The sequence below is a fragment of the Manacus vitellinus genome, unplaced genomic scaffold (genome assembly GCF_001715985.3).
Source record: "Manacus vitellinus isolate BGI_N305 unplaced genomic scaffold, ASM171598v3 scaffold_3_pilon, whole genome shotgun sequence".
Taxonomy (NCBI): Eukaryota; Metazoa; Chordata; class Aves; order Passeriformes; family Pipridae; genus Manacus; species Manacus vitellinus.
Window position 1 is genome coordinate 30,760,297 of NW_021940535.1, and position 21,538 is coordinate 30,781,834.

Genomic DNA, 21,538 nt, shown 5'->3' on the forward strand with positions numbered 1-21,538 from the left:
CAATTATGAAGGTGTCAGATAAAGCATGGGATTTTTTTTTTTTTAGGTTGCTGTGTGTACTGCATGGTGTCAGGCACAATGCAGGACTCTCAAGAAGTTCCCTGGGGGTGCAGCATCATACTGGTGTGTTGTATCTTTTGATTGTGACTCCTCTTGGTGGAAGCTCCTGATATTTAGGGTGTTAAAGCTGCTTTGTGCCATGCCAGGGGCAGAGTGAGCATTTGGGTGATTGTTGGGGTGTGAAGCTCGAAGACAGGTGAAACCCATAGTGATTGTTGCTGTTGGGAACCTTGAGCAACATGGGCATGGGGACCTTGAAGTTATAACTTGTATATTGGATTCAGAGGTGGGTCTCCCAGAGCTCACGAGTGCTCTGCCTAGCTGTGAGATGATGCTTCCTGAAGGTGCTGCCTTGTGAGAACGATGGCGTTAAACAGCCTTTTGTCTTAGTTGTCACTTAACCATTGCTTAATCCTGGTCCAAATACATATTTTTTGCTAGTAACATTGAGTACCAGATAAGATTCATTCTGGCCTAATAGTCTGCCACTTCTCCCTTATAATTTCTGAGTGATAATAGGTATCTTAACTGTCTGCTTTTTTCAGGAAGTACTTTGAATCCTGCTGTTACACAGGAGAATTTTCCAATCCTTTGCTTCTTTGGGTGAGATGAACATTTTCCTGCTAGATGTAAACCTGAAGTTTAGCTCTAGAAGACAAATTGCTGGAACTGGGATGACTGCTTTCAGAAGATGAACATGAGGCAGTTGATGTCTTGAGTTTATGGTCAGCACATTGGCTGTACAGTAGTACTGTCGTAACAAAACACGCCCTGGGAGAATCAAAAGGGAGAATCTATAATCTGGGCTGAGGTAGCCGCCAAATGTGTTTTATCGGGTTTATAATGCTTCCATTTCTGAAAGGTGTAAGGAAGCAAAACGGAGAGCAAAGTAACAGTGTTAGCATCTATCATCTCATCCATCTGTGGTGAGCAGGAGGGACAGGTATTTTTGAAAAATCCCCATGACTGGATGAAAGTGTCATTTGACCATTCTCAGTAGCTCATTTGGAAATAAACTTTTTTATTGAGGGACCCATAATATATCTTACGTATACTTATTGCATTTCTTCAAGTGAGCCATGAGCTCTAGTTTGATGAGAAACATTGGGATAACAGTGACATACATTCTTAACACAGCATAGTGGCCATCGCAACATACCTTGCTGGTGTATCTTTGGATCACCATCCTGAAGATCATATGAGTAAAAATGTGTGGTAGGGGAACTATGAGACAATAGGGAATATTACTTTGAGAAAGAAGATGGACTGATGCATCTGCTACCATGCAGACTATGGTAGCACTTTTTGGTGGATTGGTAAAGTGATTTGAGAGCTGAGCCTTTTCTCGTAACAATAGGAAAAGTGAAAGAAATTTCTGGTTTTAATAAAGATTTTGTTTTCTGGTTCAGTTTCTTGCTGTAGTGTGGTGCATCGATTTTTGTGGTAGGAGTGACAGCAATTGTATCCTTGTCCTAGTCTGGAGACTGACTACAAACCAATAGTTCAGTTTGTTCCTAACTGCATTTTCTGATATGTGCTTAAAGTTTGGAGTGGATAGTATTGGACCCAGTATTGGCTTTTTCCTTTAGCGAAACAATTTTACTGAGTAATGACAATGCCTAGCTATTTTTACCTTAGTATCAGCGCAGTTTTATTGTCCTTTTGTTTTCCAGGTCTTTAAGTAGAAAAATTGCAGAAGTACACAGTCTAAATGTATTTTTACATAACATCAATTAGGTATTCTTGGAAATTCTTGTAGCAGTTTTTGTGAAGATATGTACTACTTCCACCTTGGTTTCTGTACCTCCTTGGAAGGATTGGACAAACTGGACAAGGATTTTCCTGTCTGTATGTAATTGGTAACTGTGTGTAGGTCCCTAATCTGTTTGTGTGCAAAAATACTGTGGTTCATTGGGAATATCCTTGTGGGGAAACCGTCTTATGAACAAGCCAGCTGCATTTGTTCTGGGACTTGGACAGTAGGATCAAAGCTAGAAGGTAATTGCACAGTAAAGGAGACTTGTTAGCTTTGATGCACTTGAGAGAAGTGAAGGTTCCACTTATTGTGGTGGAGAAGCTGGACTGGGAATTGCCAAAGACTTATAATTGTGATGGAGTGTGGATGGATGTGAATAGTTTTGTTTGAGATTTGCTGTTTCTGTTAGCTAGCAAATTTTGTTTTGCTTCACCAATGTGTGAGGTAGACTCAGCACAACTGTCTAGTTTCAATAGTGTTTATTCTGTATCTCTTCATACTGAATCAGCCTGTAGGATCTGAAAAAACTACTGGTTCTTGTTAATAGCATTCATTTTTCTTAGGTTTGCTGGGTGTTATTAGACAAAGAGATGCAGTAACTGCTGCTTAGTGTAAGGTTACACTTTTGCAAAGTGTAGTTGTAATGTTTGAGGATCAGAACTGCTTTTAGAAAATAAATGTTTTTGACTAAAGGCTTATTGTGCTCAGACTGATCAGACTGAATGTACCTGCTTGGTAGTTATCAGCTTCTCTTACAGTCCTTACCCTAAGCCTTTGGGTGGTTGTGCCACATGCCATCTGACTACATTTACTTGGGAGAAATACTCGGTTTACTGTTTGGGAGCTCTGGCAAGAAGGTTTTTGATCTGCATTCAGTGCCAGCTTTCCTTGTAGTTGTCTGGTTCTGTACTTCTCTGCTTGGTGAGCTGGTCCACATCTTGCTTCAAATCTTCCCTGTAATGCCGAGTTCTGCATAGTTTGCTTTCCACTGCAGATCACAGTGAAGTTCTTTTACTGCAGAAGGAATGGCAGTCCTTTTGCTGAGAGGAGAATGTGCATGTTGGACTAACAAAAAATGCTTACTGAGGCAGCTGAAATAGGAGACAGTACCCTAGACAGATGTTGATGCAGAACACTTGTAACCTGGGATGTGGGTGTGATGATGGAAAGTGACCAAAGGGACTTGTTAGGTTAGAAGAAAGATTTGTGGTAGTATTAGTGCAAGGATGGAAGAAAGGTGATTTTCATCTAAGTAAGCAAGTTAGTTGTATTAAAATAAAAAATAGAGTGTTGTTTTAGCATAATACTTAAACAGTAGTAGTAGGTTTCTGATCTGAACTATAACTAACTTTAACTAACTGCACTTTAACTGGTTTCCAGTATTCCAGTCATGCATTTAAACAAGAAGGTAAGGTCAAACCCTGGTTTGATCTCCTTTAGAGTCGCACATATGAAGTGTATATGTATACTTTTAGCCAGAAGGAAACATTATGACGATCTAATGGGACCTCTTACATGAACTGGGCCACATGTGTTTGAGTCGTGCAGGTGGACTCAATAACTTGTGATGAAACTAAAGAATACCTCTAGAAGACATGAGGTCTCAATCTTGATTTGTGGTCTTTTAGTGGTGTGAAATTGTGTTCTTTAGTTGTGTTTAAGAATGGATGAACTTCAGAAAAATAATCTTAATTTCAACACAGGCTACTAGAGCTTGTGATCACTTGTTGGGCTTTTCATCAAACATCTCTCTGTATATGCCTATGGATGATGTTCTCTAGGACTAAACAGACTGAGCTCACCACTGTCCACCAGCAAGGCAGCCCTGCCACAGCTCCGGCTCTGTACTTGAAGAAGGACTGCTCTCCAGCATCTTACCTGCTTGGTGTCAGGGGGGACATATTTACCTCTATCAACTTTCTCCTTCAGCTGAGTTCTATTCAGATTAAACCAAGAGAAAAGAACAATATGAAAGATGTTTATGTCTTCTTCTTTGTTTAGGACTTGCTGTTGTCCCAATAAACTTTCTGTAATATTGTAGCCATTCCAAGTATTCCAGTCACCTTTTGTCTCTCTCCAAATTGTGACTACTAAAGTCATCTTTGCCATAATGGTGAGAAAGTTGAACATTATATTTTTGCCATCAGATTAATGCTGTCTTGCCATAAATGCTGATTTTCCTACTGTCCTTTTTCTCTCTTGCCCACCCATGTTGTTGTTCTTTACTGGGTGGAACACACTTGATACATTATTAGTCCTTTGTGTCTTTTGATATCATACACTTTGACAACCTATTTCTTCTACCTTATGAATGACAAATATATTAATACAATTGATTGGAAATGTAATATAATTTTCTTTGATTCTCAATGGATTCTGTTTTCTTGTGTTGTGCAGTTTTATTTTTCTGGGAAGACTTTTTGCATTTGGTTTGAGTATGGAAGTGAGACTGAAAATGCATGTGTGTGTAAATTGAGCATAAGTCAACGAGGAGAAAAGAGGTCTGCTGGAGAAAATTAAGATCAAGGTGCAAAGAAGTCTAAGGATATGAAGAGCTCCAGCATGCAAATCAGTCTGTGTGTTACTGTCTCTCACTTACAGAGCTTTCCCTTTCTCTGTGCACCCTATGTCCCCCTTTGCTGAACGTTACTGCTAATGGGAGGGATTCAACATTTTTAAGTTCAATTCTTATATTACCTGTTCTGTCTGGTTCTTCGCACACATTATACCACACATGTACACATAGTATGTTGATAAAGACTTTCAGATGTCTACCTTAGGAATAAAAAAATCCCCACTGACATTTTCTGTACATTATCCCAACCTTTCCTGTAGAATGTTCTAACTTGGTTATAATCCTGCCCTTTAGTTTCTGTATGCCCTGTTGTCTCATGGGGGTTTTTTTTAATGATAAATGTTGTTTGTTGAAGAGCTTTCCTCAGTGAACCTTACTTAATAAAGTTACTGTTTTAAGTGTTAGTGTCTGTTACACAGAATTTTCTTGTAAAGAGCAGTAACAAACATTATTTCCCTCAGATCTGCTTTATCAAATGCCTCCTCAAGCAACTAGAGATGTTAGGCCTGCCACCTCATAGCTGGTTTTATCTTTGTGGAGAGAAGATTAAGTAAAATGGAGAAGTCTTTCCACTAACAAAACACATTACCTAAGCCCAGTTATGTGAGAGTCAGTAAATATCACCTGAGTTGACTGGAAGAGAAGCAGCTTTTGTCTGTGGGTCACTTTTCATCAGGCATGCTACCTGTCAACTTGCAGTCTTGTTGGCATCAGATTACTTAGCCCACCTTCAACTGCTGACATAACTGGGAACAATTTACAGAATGGTATGGAAAGTGATATTTTGACCTTTTCCAAAGTGGAAATCTGCTAGTGACAACTGTTATCAGGATCAGTTTTTGAGTCTGTGCAGCTTCAGCCTTGCCCATAGCTGGGTATGGATGAAAAGCTGAATTAAATACTTCTCTTAGCACTGGTATGGCTGCATTAGCATCGGTCCTCCTGAAGCTTCTAATGTAACTTAATAGAGGCTCTTTTCCTTAATTGGGGTCAGATACGCCTTTCAAAGTGGACATTGGTGGATGACACACTGATGTACCAATTAACACGGTGTTAACCATGCCTTTCCTCTCCTGTTTGCTGGGAAATGGAGGAAAGCCATGGTCTGCAGCCACTGCTTGGACTGCCAGTCTGCAGTGCTTCTGTGCATTCATTGACCTGACCAACTTCAACCTATGGTTCGAACAAACTAACTGTTCAAAAACACCACTTAAATTCCCTGATAATCAAAAGGGGGCTGAAAAATGGCAGCTGGACTGTGAGCACAGCTCCCAGGTTTCTCAAGACTGTTAATTTCAGTGAAACCAAAGGGAAGTGAGTGTAAGTTCAGCTATCAGCATGTACCTTTTCCTTTTTTTTTTTTTTTTTCCACCCCTGGCTTCTTTAGGCTTAGATTTCTGTGCAGTATAAAATTTAAACTTTAGGCAGATGAAGTGTGATACTGATTTATATTTAATGGCTATAAGTGTTTGAAATGTCATTTGTTTGCCTATACTATGACAAGATTCTGAACTGAAGCAGCATAGACATGTTTTTTTTTGATTTCCACAAAATTCCCAATTGCTCTAGACTAATGGATTTTTACAAATGGGGTTAATTAAGTCTTTGCTTACAGTGATTATATTTAAGACAACTTGCACTTTAGAAAATACATATTTTTACGTTCCCAATGTCACAATTACACTTTGATTTTTTGCAAGTGGTTTCATGCGGATTTCTGTGCAAGCACAGAATTGGGATTCCAGCTGTGGACTTTGTCAGTTGAGTCCTAGCATAACTTCAGGCGTGGGTTTTCCCTTTTAAAAAGCCCTCTAAAATTTGATAAGAAACTTTAATCATACACTTTTTCTAAAATACTCTGGGTTTTGGTTTTTTGGTGGGACTTTTTTGTTGTCTTTTGTTTTTGTTTAGTTTTTAAATGATGCATTTAGGGTGAGGAAAAGCTTACTAAAGATTCTTTATTAAATATACATGTGAGGATGTAATGCTGTTGTACAGACTGACACTAGAAATGCATTTGCAGTCACATTTGCCTTTACAGTCTACATTGCTCTTAAGAGTCAGAAAGGGAGATAGTGTTTTATTGATAGCGTTTCTGATGTCTAATTCTTAGGTGAGGGTAAGATTTTATGTCTTGCCCTTTGGCTGTTTATTCCTCATTACAGAGATGTTTTCCCAATTTTTTTTTAAAATCCAGGTCTGCTTACAAAGTAATTTACTTTTTATTAGAAATAGGTTGATGTTCTGTATTGACTTGACTTATCTGATGGTGGTTATTATGCTGGCAAGCAAGATTTTATCAAAGTATCCTGAAGAAGGAAAGGGAAACTCTATAGCAGGCACAGACTGAGGGGATGAATCCACTTACTGCCAAAAGCAGCAAATGGATTGTATGGTGTGTCAACCATGATAATACTGATGGACTTACTCCAGAGTGAGTTGAATGTTTTTTGATTCAGTGTTTTGGGACAAAAGAGTGTAACTATTTTGGGTTTGTGGTGGTAAATGTAACTTAGATTTTAGTTGGAACCGGCTAGTTGTCTGATCTGCAGAAAATCCAGATACTCTGTGTTCTGAATTCACCTCATCAGAAAGATCTACACTGTAAGTTTAAAATGTTGGAAGTAATAAACCAGATGAATACATTGAAATTCAGTCTTTTATGGAGCTGCTTTCTTGGAAAAGTTTGTAAGAGTATTTTATTCTTGCCATTTATCAGTTGTGGGCTGTGTATGGTACTCTGAAATCCTTAGGTGAAAGGTGCTAGAAGCGTAAAAATCTGTATGGTAAAGATGGTGTAATGCTGCATCCCAGCAGAGAGGTATGTTGTAAAGATTTGATTCTTGAATGTCTTTATGACTTGTTACTGTGTGCTTGTTTAAGAATTGCAGGATTGCATAAAGAAAGCAGTTAGAACAAAAATCTTGAATATCTTTACGTAAAGTGTGAAATGAGTAAAATAAACATGGCCAGCTAAAGCAGTACCTAATTTATGTAAGGTGAACATTTATTTTCCTCACTCATTCTGTTGTTTGAGTTCTTTTTAAATGACACTTTGACATCTTTTATATAAATTATGCATATTAATGTAATTGTATTTACTTGTAGGTGGCTCTAACCAAGAGAGCTGATCCAGCTGAGTTGAAAACAATATTTTTGAAGGTATGTGTAAAGTAAATATTTTACTCTTTCTGCTTAAATTTTTTGTATCTTTTGCTCCATTATTGCAGCGTACAACTCTTGATATTTTTTCCAACCATTAATCATTCTCTGTATTATTACCATGTTAGACTTAAATACCATTATCAGAATTGAACAATGCTCACCAAGAAGCCACATACATTCCTGAGTGATTATTGTATTGACTCAGAAGTATTGCTATCTTAGAAAAAAACCTTATTGTTCAGAGAATGTGGTAGGAGTTTCAGTATTGTTCCTACACATGGTAAAATGTTCGTGTAGACACCTTGCTGTTAGACCCTTTGGTAAATTTTCTTATTCCGTCCTTGTTTCCTTTCTTCCTTTACGGTTATCTCTGCTTCTCTAATTTCTAGAAGTATTGGGAAGATCACCTTGTGAAGTGCTGGCCATATTTATTATATGACTAAAATTCTTTCTGTGCTGGCCTGCTGTAGAAGTGTGCAAGTAAAGAAATGACTCATTTACTTGCTTGTGAACTTGAGGGAAGTGTGCTTTAGTATTTTGCTGGAAGTTGGGATGTGATTATCCAACTCTACTCCATTCCTCTGAGACCCCACTTGAAGTACTGCATCCAGCTCTGGGGCCTTCAGCACAAGAAGGATATGAACCTGTTGGAGTGAATCCAGAGAAGGGTCACAAAGATGCTCAGAGGGCTGAAGAAGCTCTCCTATGAAGACAGACTGAGAGTTATGATCGTTCAGCCTGGAGAAGAAGAGACTCCAGGGAGATCTTACTGCGGCCTTCCAGTACCTGGAGAGGCCTACAAGTAATGTGGAGAGGGCCACTTTACAAGGACATGTAGTGAGAGGACAAGGGGGAATGACTTTAAACAGAAGGAGAGGAGGTTTAGATTAGATATTAGGAAGAAACTCTTACTGTGAGGGTGGTAAGACCCTGGAACAGGTTGCCCAGAGAAGTTGTGGATGCCCCATCCCTGGAAGTGTTCAAGGCCAGGTTGAATTGGGCTTTGAGTAACCTGGCCTAATGGAAGATGTATGTGCCCCTGGCAGGGAGGTTGGAACTAGATGATCTTTAAGGTCCCTTCTAACCCAAACCAAATTATTGTATGATTCTGTGAAACTGACTTTCTTTGGCCTGTTTCCTAAATTTAAATAATTATTCCTAACCTTCCTAAGATTTATTAGTACAGTATCTATATTAGCTTGGTATTCTGGTATGAATAAAAAGAGTACAGAAATTGGTGGTCCTGAATAATGTATGCGAGGTAGGTGCCACAGTGCTGTAGAGAGCTGTTGTATCTGAATTATTTTTATGAAGGTGTTGAGTGCCTAAGAGAGCTCATACATTTCCCAGTTCTTCTCTCCACCTTTGCTTTCTCCAGTATCATGCCCCACTCTCCATGTACTTCTTGGTATGTTTTCCATTGTCCCTTATGAGCTATTCTTAACAATATGTGTAGGTGTCAGAATGTATATTGCCAGTATTTATAGTTTTATCATATACTGTCAGTATTTATAGCTCTGAAATCAGATTTTTAGTTGAGAAAGCTACAATTTAACTTATTAAGTCCTGGAATCTTCTGTCTGTCAGGAGAGCAAAAAGACTCTTGAAAAAGAATGGGTTATGTGATTTACAGAGGTGTATGCTTAAAGAGCAGGAGCAGGGCAGCAGATAAGGCACACAGTAGACCACTGACCTGAGAAGATGGTAGCAGTGAGAGAAGAAATAAACACACTAGAGAGAAGCCTGGTCCCTTCTGCAATATGAGGTGATGCTCATTTGGAGCGGGGGGGAGGTTGGCTAGTTGGTTTGCTGAGAATAGTGTGAAAATTGTTTCCTACCTGCCTGTGGGCGTTTCTGAAGGTTGTAGCACCCTTACTGTTTCGGTGGATTGAATGGGTCTTACTTGAGCACACTAAATGCCACCTCTGGCTTCTTTTTCTTCCTTTTCTGCTTCCCCTTTCACTAAAAAAAAGGAGTCTCAGTAACGTGGAGTAATGGAATATGAGCTAAACATTTTGTTCAGTGTAATACAGAATTGTCGTGCCACTTACTAGTGAGAAGGAAAAAGCATGAGTGAATGTGGTATGTTGTTTCATGCTCTACAGATAAATGATGGCCAGTGTTAATTAAGCTGCTTCAGATGATTTTAAGTGGAGAGGCCAATACAGTTGCTTCTGCGGATAGTGGGATCTTCACTTACAAAATAACTTGACAACCATTACTTCTACTTCAATTAAGAATTAAAAAATATGATCACCATGAAGGAGTGATACCCACAGTGTGGAAATAAGTATGAAACAATCAGCTTAAATACAGTTGATTGCAGTCAACTTTTAGCATATTTATTATGTCAACCCCCCGATAAAATATTTGCAAATCTTACTTTAAATGGGATTGAACTTGTTATTACTTGACTATCTAAAATATATGTAAATAAGTTACCAAAAAGCTGTTACGTACTGTTGTATAATATCAAATTCTCTGTGGGTGTAATTGCCAAAGTGGGGAAAAATAAAATTGTAAAGAACCAATTTTTAAATGTTTCTAGTCCAAACCCAATAGAATTGATGTTCGGAGTTTTTTTCTGTTATGATAATTTCCAGGAGTACCTCTACTTTTTCTAAGTCTTCTACCATAACCCCTAAGAGATTAGATTTTAGTCAAAGTGATCAAGCTGACATTTTTCAAGGTCATTTTCTATAGGTAGTAGAGAGTACATGATTGGATTTCAAATACACTCGAGTAAATCACAATGGCAAGAAACAGGGGGACCTGAAACCTTGTGCTGTTTTCTGTTATTGAGTGCCCTAGCAGGGGGTTAGCCTGGATGAAAAAAATGAAATATAGAAGGATAGACTGTCTGACTTATTTGATTTGTTTCTCAATAGCAGCTGTGTTAAAAGTTTCTAAGGCTGGGATTCTGAAGGATTCTGTCTTTCTGCAAATGATTACATTGAAATCAATTGATCTTTTAGTTCTTTCAAAAGTATACAATTCAAAATTCCTTGCAGTGTAGAAACTAGAAAGTTTGCGTTACAGTGTCTATTGAAAAAGGAATCCTTAAGCACTAACCAATATATAGATGCCAAAGCAAGTTATGTTTTGTTTGGGCTTGATTCTCTGAAGCCTTGTTTCTTGAAGATATTGTTGTACCTGAAAATGGTATTTATATAGCACTGTAAGAAAATAATCTACTTACTGTTACACTTTGGCATCCCTCTGAGAGTTATATGCCTACAGCAGGTATAGCGGTATGCTGCAGGCACTGGTAAGAAATGAAAACTGGCAGTTTTCGTCCCTTAGCAGAGCCATAGTAATGTGAAAGAAAACACGTCTTTGAAGTACACTACAAAATAGCAGTAGGCATCTAATTTATTTATTACTTTACTGTGGATAATGCTCTATGGGGAGCTGCAACGATGGTTTATCATCCTACCTTGCCTTAAAAAAAAAATAGAAAGAAAAGAGAAATTAGCAGATTCTTTCCTGTTCTCAGTGTACATTTGTTATCCCAAGACAGACCTGTTTCCTTTTAAAGCTAACACATGGTTCTGCAAATGTGTTCTTCCTCTTAATTGCTGTCCTTATCCTTTTTCTTTACTAGAAATACGTTTTTAGAGTTGATTTCAAATTTAACCTTCTGCAGAAAATGAGGACTTTAAAATTTGAGGGATGACCTAGGAATCAGTGTAGGGGTGGTAACAAAGGGAATTGTATTTTTTTATTTAGATATTATCTTCAAAAGTGTTAGTATTACTTTTGTTTGTAACATGTTACTGGAGGCTTCCCTTTGGAGTAAATATGCTTAGGTCTGTCAATAGCTGTTTTCTGGAGTAGTATGCCAGTAACTGTGGTGTAAAGCAGGAGTAATTTATGCCAGTGGTGTTTGGTGAGATGTTAGACCTCTTTTCTTTTTTCTTAGTGTGCTGAACTGTCAAAGTTCTTGTTTTCTTTACATTTTTCTGTAAATTCTATTCTTTGGCTTCCTTTCAGCATTTCAACCAAAGAGGAGGAGTATCTGTAGATTCTCCTTTCCTTAGGGACCAGCTGTGGCTGGAGGTGGTGAGGTGGAGTTCTTCAAAACAGCACCCCCAGGTGGACGCTCTTGTGGGATCATTTGCTCCACTGGCATTTCGCGGCTGTAACCCTGCCTTGTCCTGGAGTACAGTGACTGCACACAGGAGTAATTTCAGATAAATAAGTTGTGCCAGAGTATCCTGTTGATGTCAGAGTTTCAGTGGGCCTGAGATTCCACATGAAATGCTTGCAAATGTGTGTGTGCTTCTTGTTCTACTTCAAAAGAAGTATTCGATACTGGAGCATTTCTAGTCTACCATGGAGAAATTGTTGACCTGATAACCAAAAAATCATATATTTGTGATTCTTTGGCTAGGAAGCCAAGTCTTCAGCTACCTGAGTGTTTCCCCCTTTTTCTAGACCTTGTTTGCATCTAGGTTGTAGGTTCTTTGGAGCAGAACTGTCATCTGCTGTAACATAGGCCTGCTCCTGACTGGAAACCATGGGTGGTGGTAATAAATGCCTGGAGAAGGATGTATTGAGGCACTAAATATTGTATTCTTTTAACAGTATGCAAGTGTGGAGAAGAATGGAGAATTCTTCATGTCTCCTCACGACTTTGTCACCCGGTACCTGAAGATAATTGGAGATGGTTTGCCTAATGCAAGCACTGTACAGCTCCTTGCAGGTGTGGTGGATCAGACAAAAGATGGGTAAGTGTTTTTTTGTGATTTTGTTTTTGTTTGTTTAGGTGAGGGTTTTTTTGTTTGGGTTCTTTTTTGTTTGCTTGGTTTTGGGTTTATTTTTTGGTTTTGCTTCTTTTTTCTTTTTTTGGTAGTTGTTTGGTTTACGTTTCTTTTTCTGTTTTTCTTTGTTCATTTTTAAAATTCAAAACCATTCTTCTGAGAAGTCTAATCCCTGAAGGGTGGTGTTTTGTTTTTCACCCCCCCCTTGCGGATGCATAAAGGAATACAGTATCTTCTAAGTATCAAGAGTAGAAACAATGTTTTCAACAGCACCTACCATTTGACGCAAACCATTTTCTGTCTACTATGTATTTTTAATTCACGGAACCTTTCATGTTTGTTGGCTGGCTCCCCTAACTCCTGCTTTTCTTTCCTTCCATGAGTCTTTCTGTCTCTGTTTACTTTATGTATCTGTCACAAACACATCCAAATTGCAATCTAAAATAAGTTTAGATGGTGTAGGAAGAGATCCTAGAAAAAGTTACCCTGCTTTATTTTGCCATGGCTCTGTTAAAGGTTTTTTTGCTGCTGTTTTTTTCCTTCAAGAGGGAGGAGGAGCATCTAAGGTATTTAGGGAGTCACAGCAGTGAAGTTGTTTGCACATGGTTTGCATTTGAAAGGCTGACTTTGCCAATGGGCAAGATCAGCTACCCCTCCATCTTTCTCCCCCTACTTAAATGAAATCTTAGCTTTTGCTTTTGGTACTTGCCCAGGCAAGCTGTCTCTTCACCCATATGAATGCATTTTTTGAACCCTCCCTTTAAAGTATCCTTAGAGAAACTTTAGAATAATTAGCTGTGGACTTAAAGTGTATAGTAGTGGCATTTTTAGAAACCAGAAAACTTCAGGCATGACTCATATCAGTGGTTGCAGAGAGTAAAATGTGAGGAAAATAAAGTATGACTAGAGAATGCAGGCTTCTTAGGGATAACTGAGAACTTCTGCAGTAGTTTCTGTGCTCTCTTTTCTGCTCAGCCAGTTCCATGTATCTGACAGCTGGGCACCTTAAACCTTGCAGATGAGTTAATGTGGTGATTGTTACTCTAGTAAAAGAATTCTGTAAAAGGTTATGTTGATAACATTGATGGCATCAAGAAAGCAGTGGCTTCAGGTAATGTTTGACTGAAAACATTAAGCATTTCTCAGATTTCTTCCCTTGGTTTGATGCCTGCAAAAATGTCATTTTCCAAATTACATGGCTTCAAATCCGTTTTGTAATAAGAAGATTGAGAGCATAATCCATACCTTGTGATTTGGATCTCCCTCACAAACAGAAGCTGGTGTCAGGAAGAACAAAATGTAATACTGTAGCCTATGTGAACTTGTTGACAAGTTGGGATTTCATAACTTGGCATGATCTTGTGGGAGTTTTGTGGTGGAGTATTGAGGCTTCTAATTGCTGCTTTCTGCTATGGGCAAGGATTGTTTCTGTAATCCACACTGTGCAGTGACAGGGGACTGCATGTTCCTAATGTGTCTTTGGAGAGTCTCTTCTGATGTTCAGGCTGTCTTTTTATTTAGCTGCTACACTAATATATGAAAGAATGGAGAAAGTTTGGAAAGTGATTGGCATCCATCTGTTTAGTCTGCATTTGCATCTTGTTCTTGTGGTGTATAATGTAAGTGACAGAGTGATCCTCTGAGACAAGGACCAGTTGCTTTTTGATTCCTGGCATGAAATCTAGAGGTGAAAACGTCTAGGAGGACGTCCTCCTAGAGGATGTATTGGTCTTCTTTTGAATGCTTTCCAACTTGGCAGGCCAGAGCTCCCAGTTTTTAAAGTGAAGCACAAAACGGCTTTTGTTAGTGTTCATTTTTAGTAGGCTTGTCGGTGTTTAGAGACTTACACATATTCAAGGTCATGAGAGTATGTTCAATAATTTAGCTTTAGTATAAAATAGAAAGTATCTTGCAAGAGCAATGACAAGTTAATTTTGTTACAGTGTTAGTGGCTAAAAGTAGTTTAGTTCTGAGAATACTGCTAGGATATTTCTAGAAGCATTTTATCCACTGTCTTGGGTCCCTGGTTTGCTCTGAAGAAGCAGCTGTTGTTCATGACTGGTGAGCATGACCACTTGTCACTAAAAGGTCTGAGCCAGGATCACAAGGGCTGTTCCTTGCATTCTTTAGAATGCTTTTCAATTTCTTCTCATTTTGGTGAGAAGGTAGGTAGGGGTACCAAATGTAATCAGTGTGAAATACTAAACTTGGTAAGTCACACAGGTGAAAGACAGACAGCTCAACAGCTTCTGACTCATGAGCAGAGGATATAAATGGGCAAAGAATTGCTTACCCCAGAGCTGAAGAAGTTCTGAGTGTAAAGTGGAAAGAACAGCAGCTCTTACATACAATCCCACAGTGTACTGTAGACAAAATCTCATGTAGCTTTAGCACAATTCCTGTATTGCCAGAGATTAAGGATTTGAGCGTACCTACAGGAGCTGCTGTTGTTGTGACAAAGGTACAAGACCTCTTAAAGCATATTCTGTCATTCAGTGAATATCTGTTACCATGGGAGCAAGTTTTGCCTCCATCTTAAGTCAGGGCAGAGGTTTATTTGGAGGTAGGCTTTCCTGCTGTTCTCTTCTGAAGGCATGATTTTAAGGTTTCCCCTAAGAAAAGGAAATAGTTACCTTGCTGATGGCCAGATGAACCTTTCAAAGTAGTTGATTGGTAATAACACAGGGTTTTTAAAGTGTTATATTGCATGGTTGTTGTTTGTATAAAACAGATTGAAGAACCTTGACTAGTTCCTGGCCTTAAACCTCTCATAGCTAATCTTAGTTTAAAAATATGCTTTATTTGGCTTCAGCTGGATCAGAAATTCCCCCAGAATACAGTGGCTTTCTCAAGGCCCGCCAGCAACAGGCCAAGCATTTTCCGTCCTGCCTACTGTAACATTGTTTTTCAATTTTTTGTTTTACTTTTAAACATGTCTCTAACAAAATAAGTATTTACTGCATGTCTCTGTTTGGACTGTAGTAACTAACTCTTTACTGAGAAATACCATTGCTTTATTTTTAGAAAGGACAAAGTATTCAAAAATAACACTTGGAAATGCCAGCATTTTTCATTATTTTTGGGTATAAATTTATCCACTAATGGACCAATTTGCACTATACTTAGTTTACCTAGCTTGCAGTGTAAAATAATAGATGTCGCTTCAATTTGTGTCCCATTATGTTACCGTGTTTAAATTGCTGATACAGTAAAAACATATGCATTGATTTCTGAAGAAAACTCTTCATCATTGCATTTGTATGTATTATTACAGTGGGTAGTGGCTTTTTTTTCTTTGCATGGCTATATGTGGACTTTCTCGGGTGGGAATGCATCATGTCTATGTGATGTCCAGATACCACGGGTGTGAGCAGCAAAAGAAGCAGCATGGAAGAAAGGAGAGAGCAGTAAAATAGTGGGTTTGCTGCACCATACCCAGTTGTTGTGTTTGGACTGAAGCTCTTGTGTGTGGATGCTTTTAAAATATCAAGATCTGACTCTTCCTGAATAAGTCATGCAGTATTGACACTGATAATGAGGATGCGAAGGTGAAGGAAGACTTTGACCATTTGGGTAGAATATCTTCAAAACTGAAATAAAATTTCGTAAACATTTCAGCTTCCTCTCTTTGTGCTGTTAAAATCACTGGGTTTTTCTCTGCTTTTGTAACATAAATGAGTACTTGTTTAGGTAGATAAAATATACTACTTAAGTAGTATATTGAAGTCCGTGTTAATATGTGCTGTTTAATGACACCTAATGTTATTCAGTGAAGGGCTATGGTAAACCCAAAAGGGTGATGCTAAACTGGAGAGAAAATGTGTTACCCAGGCAACTACCCTTGTGCAGTATAGAGAAGTGAGCATATGGCTATGTAGTACACATTATTTCAGCATCTTTAAGCATTAAGAATCACACGTGTAATTGACTGTGAAAAATTACTGCTCAGTTACTGTATTGTATGGTCATAATAGAAGTAAATGAATACGTCGTTGTTAGAATAGATCTGTTGGGAATCACTAGCAGGCTAGTCTACTTAGGGAGCAAAAATACAATAAGAAGAAAATAGCTGGTTTAATTAACATGTAAAAATTGGGTTAATTTGAATTCAGCTGGCACAGCAGATATTAATGTCTCTTCTTTAACAGTCTGGCTACAGCCACACAATTTGTATACTTTTAATATTCCTAGTACTGTGAATAACTGTTTTAAAAAATGGATAAAGGGTTATTTTAAGCATCTATCTGTGACTTAATATGGGGATTATTGCTTCCAAGTACAGAAAAAGAGTGCTTCTACCAGTATAAAATCTTGTAGCAGTGTTAATACATGGAGTTTTAATCAAATCCAGGCCTAGTAGCATAGAATGTGTTTTTAGCATGGTGGTGGGATTCTGCTGGTATAGGTGCTGTATTTGTTTTCTGTATTCTCATCACTGTATTGGGATCCATTGGTAAGGACATGCACTAGTTGTTTCACACAGAAAACGGCTTTACCATAATGGTGTTGACAAAGATTGTACATTTATAATTCTAAACAGTCCTGTTCTAGAGTCTTGTCACCTGCTGTTTGTTCTGTTCTGTTCTTTCTCTGTGTGTGCATTATAATCTTTGGGACAGAACTCAGTGCTTTGCATCTTTTTACTGTTCTGTCAGGTATGTAACCAATAATAATGACTAATAATGACCTTTTATAGACTGTAAGTCACATTGTAACAGTAAATATGTGTAAATAGGTTGTGATATATTGGTTTAAAATTGAAGGAAATGTTACTTTTGAAAAAAATTAGTTTAGAAGAGATGGAAGTTTTCTTCCTTTTAAAGGCTGAGTATCTGTGTATTCTGTGTCTAACAGTGAGGAGTACTGAGAGTTCCCAAGGAGTTTAAAGTAAACCATTTGATGGCTTCCTGTGTGCTAAAATGCGCATATGTAATAAGTCACTGGCTTCTTTGCCAGTAAAGCCTAAGGCCTGCTTATATGTTTGCTGGCATCGTCAGTTGTGAGTTTAATCTTAAGAATACCTGAGGAGGTTTCTTTTTATTTACTTCTCTCACTATGTAATAACCTATGGTGGCAAGTTCTCAGAGTTAATTGTTAAATTCTACATATCTTTTACTTTTATTTATGCATATATATTGAGGGAGGTAACGTAGAACAGCTTTTAGGCCCTCTCTGTGCTGTGCTTTTAAAAAAATGTCCTCTTTTGTTCATCGTCTCGTGTTTTTATGTTCCTCATGGAAGTCAGCTTTTCTTACCCAGTGGATGTTTGGCTGCTGACATGCAGCAAGCACACTTCTGTGTGACTTGAAATTAATTCCTTTAAGACAGGGTGACTGGAAATTGCTGTATAGTCATGGGTCATCATAACTTGATGGAATGAATGTCTTTTCCAACCTGTTGAAGCCCTCGGTTCTTCACTGTTACTGCATGCTGAGTATAAGTTTTCATTGAACTGGCTGCAGTATTGTTTTGAGTCAAAGTCCCAAGGGGTTTTGTGTGTTTCTTGACATTTGGTACATTAAATTTTGTGCTTCTCAGAAATAAATCTTTGTTCTCCAGGTGCTGCCATGTGAACCCATTAAAGCTACACACTGGCTACACTGACATACAGCAGCCTGAGAGAGGGCAATCTTAAGTCTCCCAGACTGCCAGCAGGCCCTGCAGCCACACATTTGAAGATGATTTTAAGCTGTACAACCTAGACATTAAAGAAGTAGCAAAACAGAAGAATGGTTGGCCTTTGCCTCTTTAAGAGTAGGAGTCTGATCTCCATTTGAACTCTTGGGTGTGACCCAGGGAAATTAGAACAGCTCAAGGTCTTTGCTGTATCAAATCTACTGCTAGAAACAATGCCAGGTTGTCTAATTAAATATTTCTGCTTATGAACTAACTTAAGGAAGGGCATCTCTGCTTTTATCTGTGCTCTGCTACTGTGCTTGCATATGGGGAACCTGGCTGTAATGATGAATTTGAATAAGCTGCTCTTGGGCTAAGGAAGAATATGCAGACTACTACTTGAAATTAATGATTCAACACGCAGGACTGGAGGGCTGTGATGGGTGACTAATAAGTTGCTAGCAAACGGATAACACATTCTGATCGGTTCCTTCTAGAGTGAGTGGCAGCATGTAGGTCTTGAATGGATTTGCTTTCCAAAAGCCCTAAGTACTGAGTCTTGAGGGAAGTTACTCATGTCTTTATTACCTCTGTCTTGCCAGTGGAGAGAGGCATGCTCCCCCAGAGGGCAGTTCAGTTAGACATTAAAGCTGAGGTGAGTAGCCACACTGAGTGTTTTGCTTATGTTCTGTTGTGACTTGCTAAGAGTAATAATTCCTTGTCTAACAGACATTTCCGTCTAGTGATATAAAGGCCTCCTGAAAGCATTGAGGATAGGGCATTTTAGGTTCCATTTTAATCCCTGTTGATAACAGTTTGTACACATTTTGGTTGTGATCTTATTTCTTTTGTATAATATATGTATTGTATTTCAGTATTCTGCAAACAAGTGGTTTCATAGCTCTTGCTTTTTACTTCATCCCTTAGGTTGATATCCTTTCAAGAGTTTGTGGCATTTGAATCAGTCCTGTGTGCTCCAGATGCATTGTTCATAGTAGCCTTTCAGCTGTTTGACAAGACTGGCAAAGGAGAAGTTACTTTTGGTAAGATTGTTTTACATTCCTAATGTAAAAATCTCTACCTATGCCAAACTATTTCACCTTCTATTTACTGTAGGAGATGCAGTGATTGGCAGTGGGACTACACTAGTGCCAAGCAGTTTTATGTCTGAATTCTTTTAATCATTTAGTTATGCACAGTATAAAGCCAAGGTCATGGTAATTATCATGGTTTTCTCTGGAGAACTGGTCACTTCTCTTTTTCTCTTCCCCAACATGCTTGTGCAGGTCTTCAGACGAGCAGTGAAAGGTGAGGAAATGATTGTAAAACCACAGGAAAGTTTCCAGAAGACTTGGGTGAATGTTGGGTCTAAAATTATCCTGAATTATTTTTTGTTTAAATTGGCTATATTTCAAGATGGCTGAATTTTAAAGCTTAAACATTTATTCAATGAGGTTTTACAGTAATAAATTATTTATTACATGTCCCCTTGCTGCCCCACCCCACCAAATTCAGGTTGCGTTGGAAGTGTGGTGTTTGCACTGATAACATGAAAAATACTCAGGCCAGCTAAAAACTTTATTAGGAAGACTGTTTATTTCTAGATCCCCTAGAGACGGCTTTTGATATCTGTAGGAATATCTACCACCTGCCATTCTATCTGGAAAAAGGATTCAGAAATTAGCAGTTTTAATAACTTCTGCTACTGAGTTTGCTCTTCAAAAAGTATTGGGGGTTATTTTGCTAAGTACCTAAACTGTATAAAATTGCTACTTTTAATCTACATTTGGGCATGGTTATCCCTGTGTATCAAGTTTTATTAATTGGTTGTTAAATAGTTTTAAGTAAGACGAAAATTGGATGGTGTTGACTCAGTTAAAAAAGCCCTTCCCTTTCCATTTGAACTAACAAGGTTCTGTTATCGTTGCTTGAAGCATCATTGTATTCATTCTACCATCTCCAAAAATCTGTATTTGAAGTTGCAGCAGGTGAGAAGACTTGCTGTCTCTTCTTGTGTCTGTTTTGTTTTTTCATTACTTTGGTTGTCTGTTGAGATTGTGAAAGACTTTTTGTGTGCAATGTTTTAAAAGTTACTACAGATGCTAAGAGATTTGCAAGAATTTCAGGAAAAATTTCTGCAGATCATAACCTTGATAAAGGAAATATTTTGTGGCTTTCAATCTTGTGTTTGTGGACAGAGAGGCAATGAGAGGTGCCATGCTTTTAAAGCAGGAGGGAGTGTGCATTTTGCTAAGGTTTTGTTCCAGAGAAGACAAGCCAGGGTTCCTGGAATGCCTGTGATGTGCAGGTTCTTGTCTGCGTCAGAGCCTCCGGTTGCTTGGAGTACTCATTAATAATCTTGGAATAACTGTAGTCGTTTGATCTGAATGCTGAATCAGTCCAACTTAACTTTTTAACTCTTGGCATTCTTGTTCATATATTTCTTGCTGTCAAGTGTTTCCCTTGGGGTTTGACACAGTGAGTCAAAGGATTTGTTTGACATTTGAAGTCCATCGAAGTCCTTCTAGTGATGAGACAAAATCCCATGCCAGGCTGTATTTAAGATATTTGAAAAAAAGAGACAAGCCAACATTGGCAGAACCTCAGATAACTTTTTTTTAATTCATTCGTCTCCCCCTTTGAAACCATAAATGTATTTGTAACTTCTGTATAGTGCCTTGTGGCTACTACCCCAGCAAATGCCTGGAGTGAGGAGAGTGGGAGAGCTGTCTCAGTGTTGTGCATTCTCAGCAGAAATGGTTGATCTTTAGATAAAGCTATCTTTTTTCCTGTCACAAGGAAAAAAAAAAAGTTTTTTGAAAATTAAAAAAAATAGCATTGTGAAAAAACCACCTAATATTTTCATAAATAAATTACTAAAATACTGTCCTGTAGCTTTGGCACTCGGTGCCTTAGTCATGCATCTTTGAAGTTAATTATGAGGTCTTTTTCCATTCACCTGAATGAGAGTGGGATCAAGTCCTTATCAAGGTTAGGAGACTTAAATAGGGGGTTTGTATACTGTGGAATTATGGTGTGAAAAGAGCAGAAGAAAAGGGAAGGGATCGTTTTTCAGTATACTGCTGTTAAGTGTAGTATATCAAGGATCTCATTTTAAGTCTGTATCTCATTTTTTTTGGTAAAGAAACAGCATGGCTTATCTGTGCAGTCACTGTTTTTCTGTACAGTAAAATAATGGTGTAAATATTTTAGCTTATACCAAACAGAATATAGGGCTTCTCAGCTGTGAACTTCACATTTTCTACTAAGCAAATTGTCCAAATCTTATTCTTCCACAGCTGCACTTAGCTTGGCACCTTTGTAAAATGAATTAATAATGGGCTTTATGTCAATTAGCTTTTACACTGAATGCCACATCCAGGCTGTGGATATTCAGAGAAATGTTCTGGTTAAAGAAGTTCTAGTATTTAACGCTTTGCATGTACTTTTCTTGAAAAATACTGCACTATTACATTAGCTTCTGGATTGGAAATGCATTTGCATTTTAGCCATATGTTGACATCTCTACAATTTTAAATGTTTCACTTCTTTCAAGTTGAAAGTTAACTGTGCCTGGTTCTTTGACAGGGCTAATATCTGTTT

General features: G+C 38.2%; 1 protein-coding gene across 3 annotated transcripts in view; it reads left to right on the forward strand.

Moving 5' to 3' along the window:
* SLC25A13 (solute carrier family 25 member 13) overlaps window positions 1–21,538 on the forward strand; it is a 101,713-nt gene that overhangs the window by 16,067 nt on the left and 64,108 nt on the right. For all 3 annotated transcript variants that reach the window (XM_018075499.2, XM_018075498.2, XM_018075497.2), the window contains 3 exons: window positions 7,500–7,553; window positions 12,144–12,286; window positions 18,863–18,978. In XM_018075499.2, coding sequence (XP_017930988.1) covers window positions 7,500–7,553; window positions 12,144–12,286; window positions 18,863–18,978 — 313 coding nt within the window. The remainder of the gene's footprint in view (window positions 1–7,499; window positions 7,554–12,143; window positions 12,287–18,862; window positions 18,979–21,538) is intronic.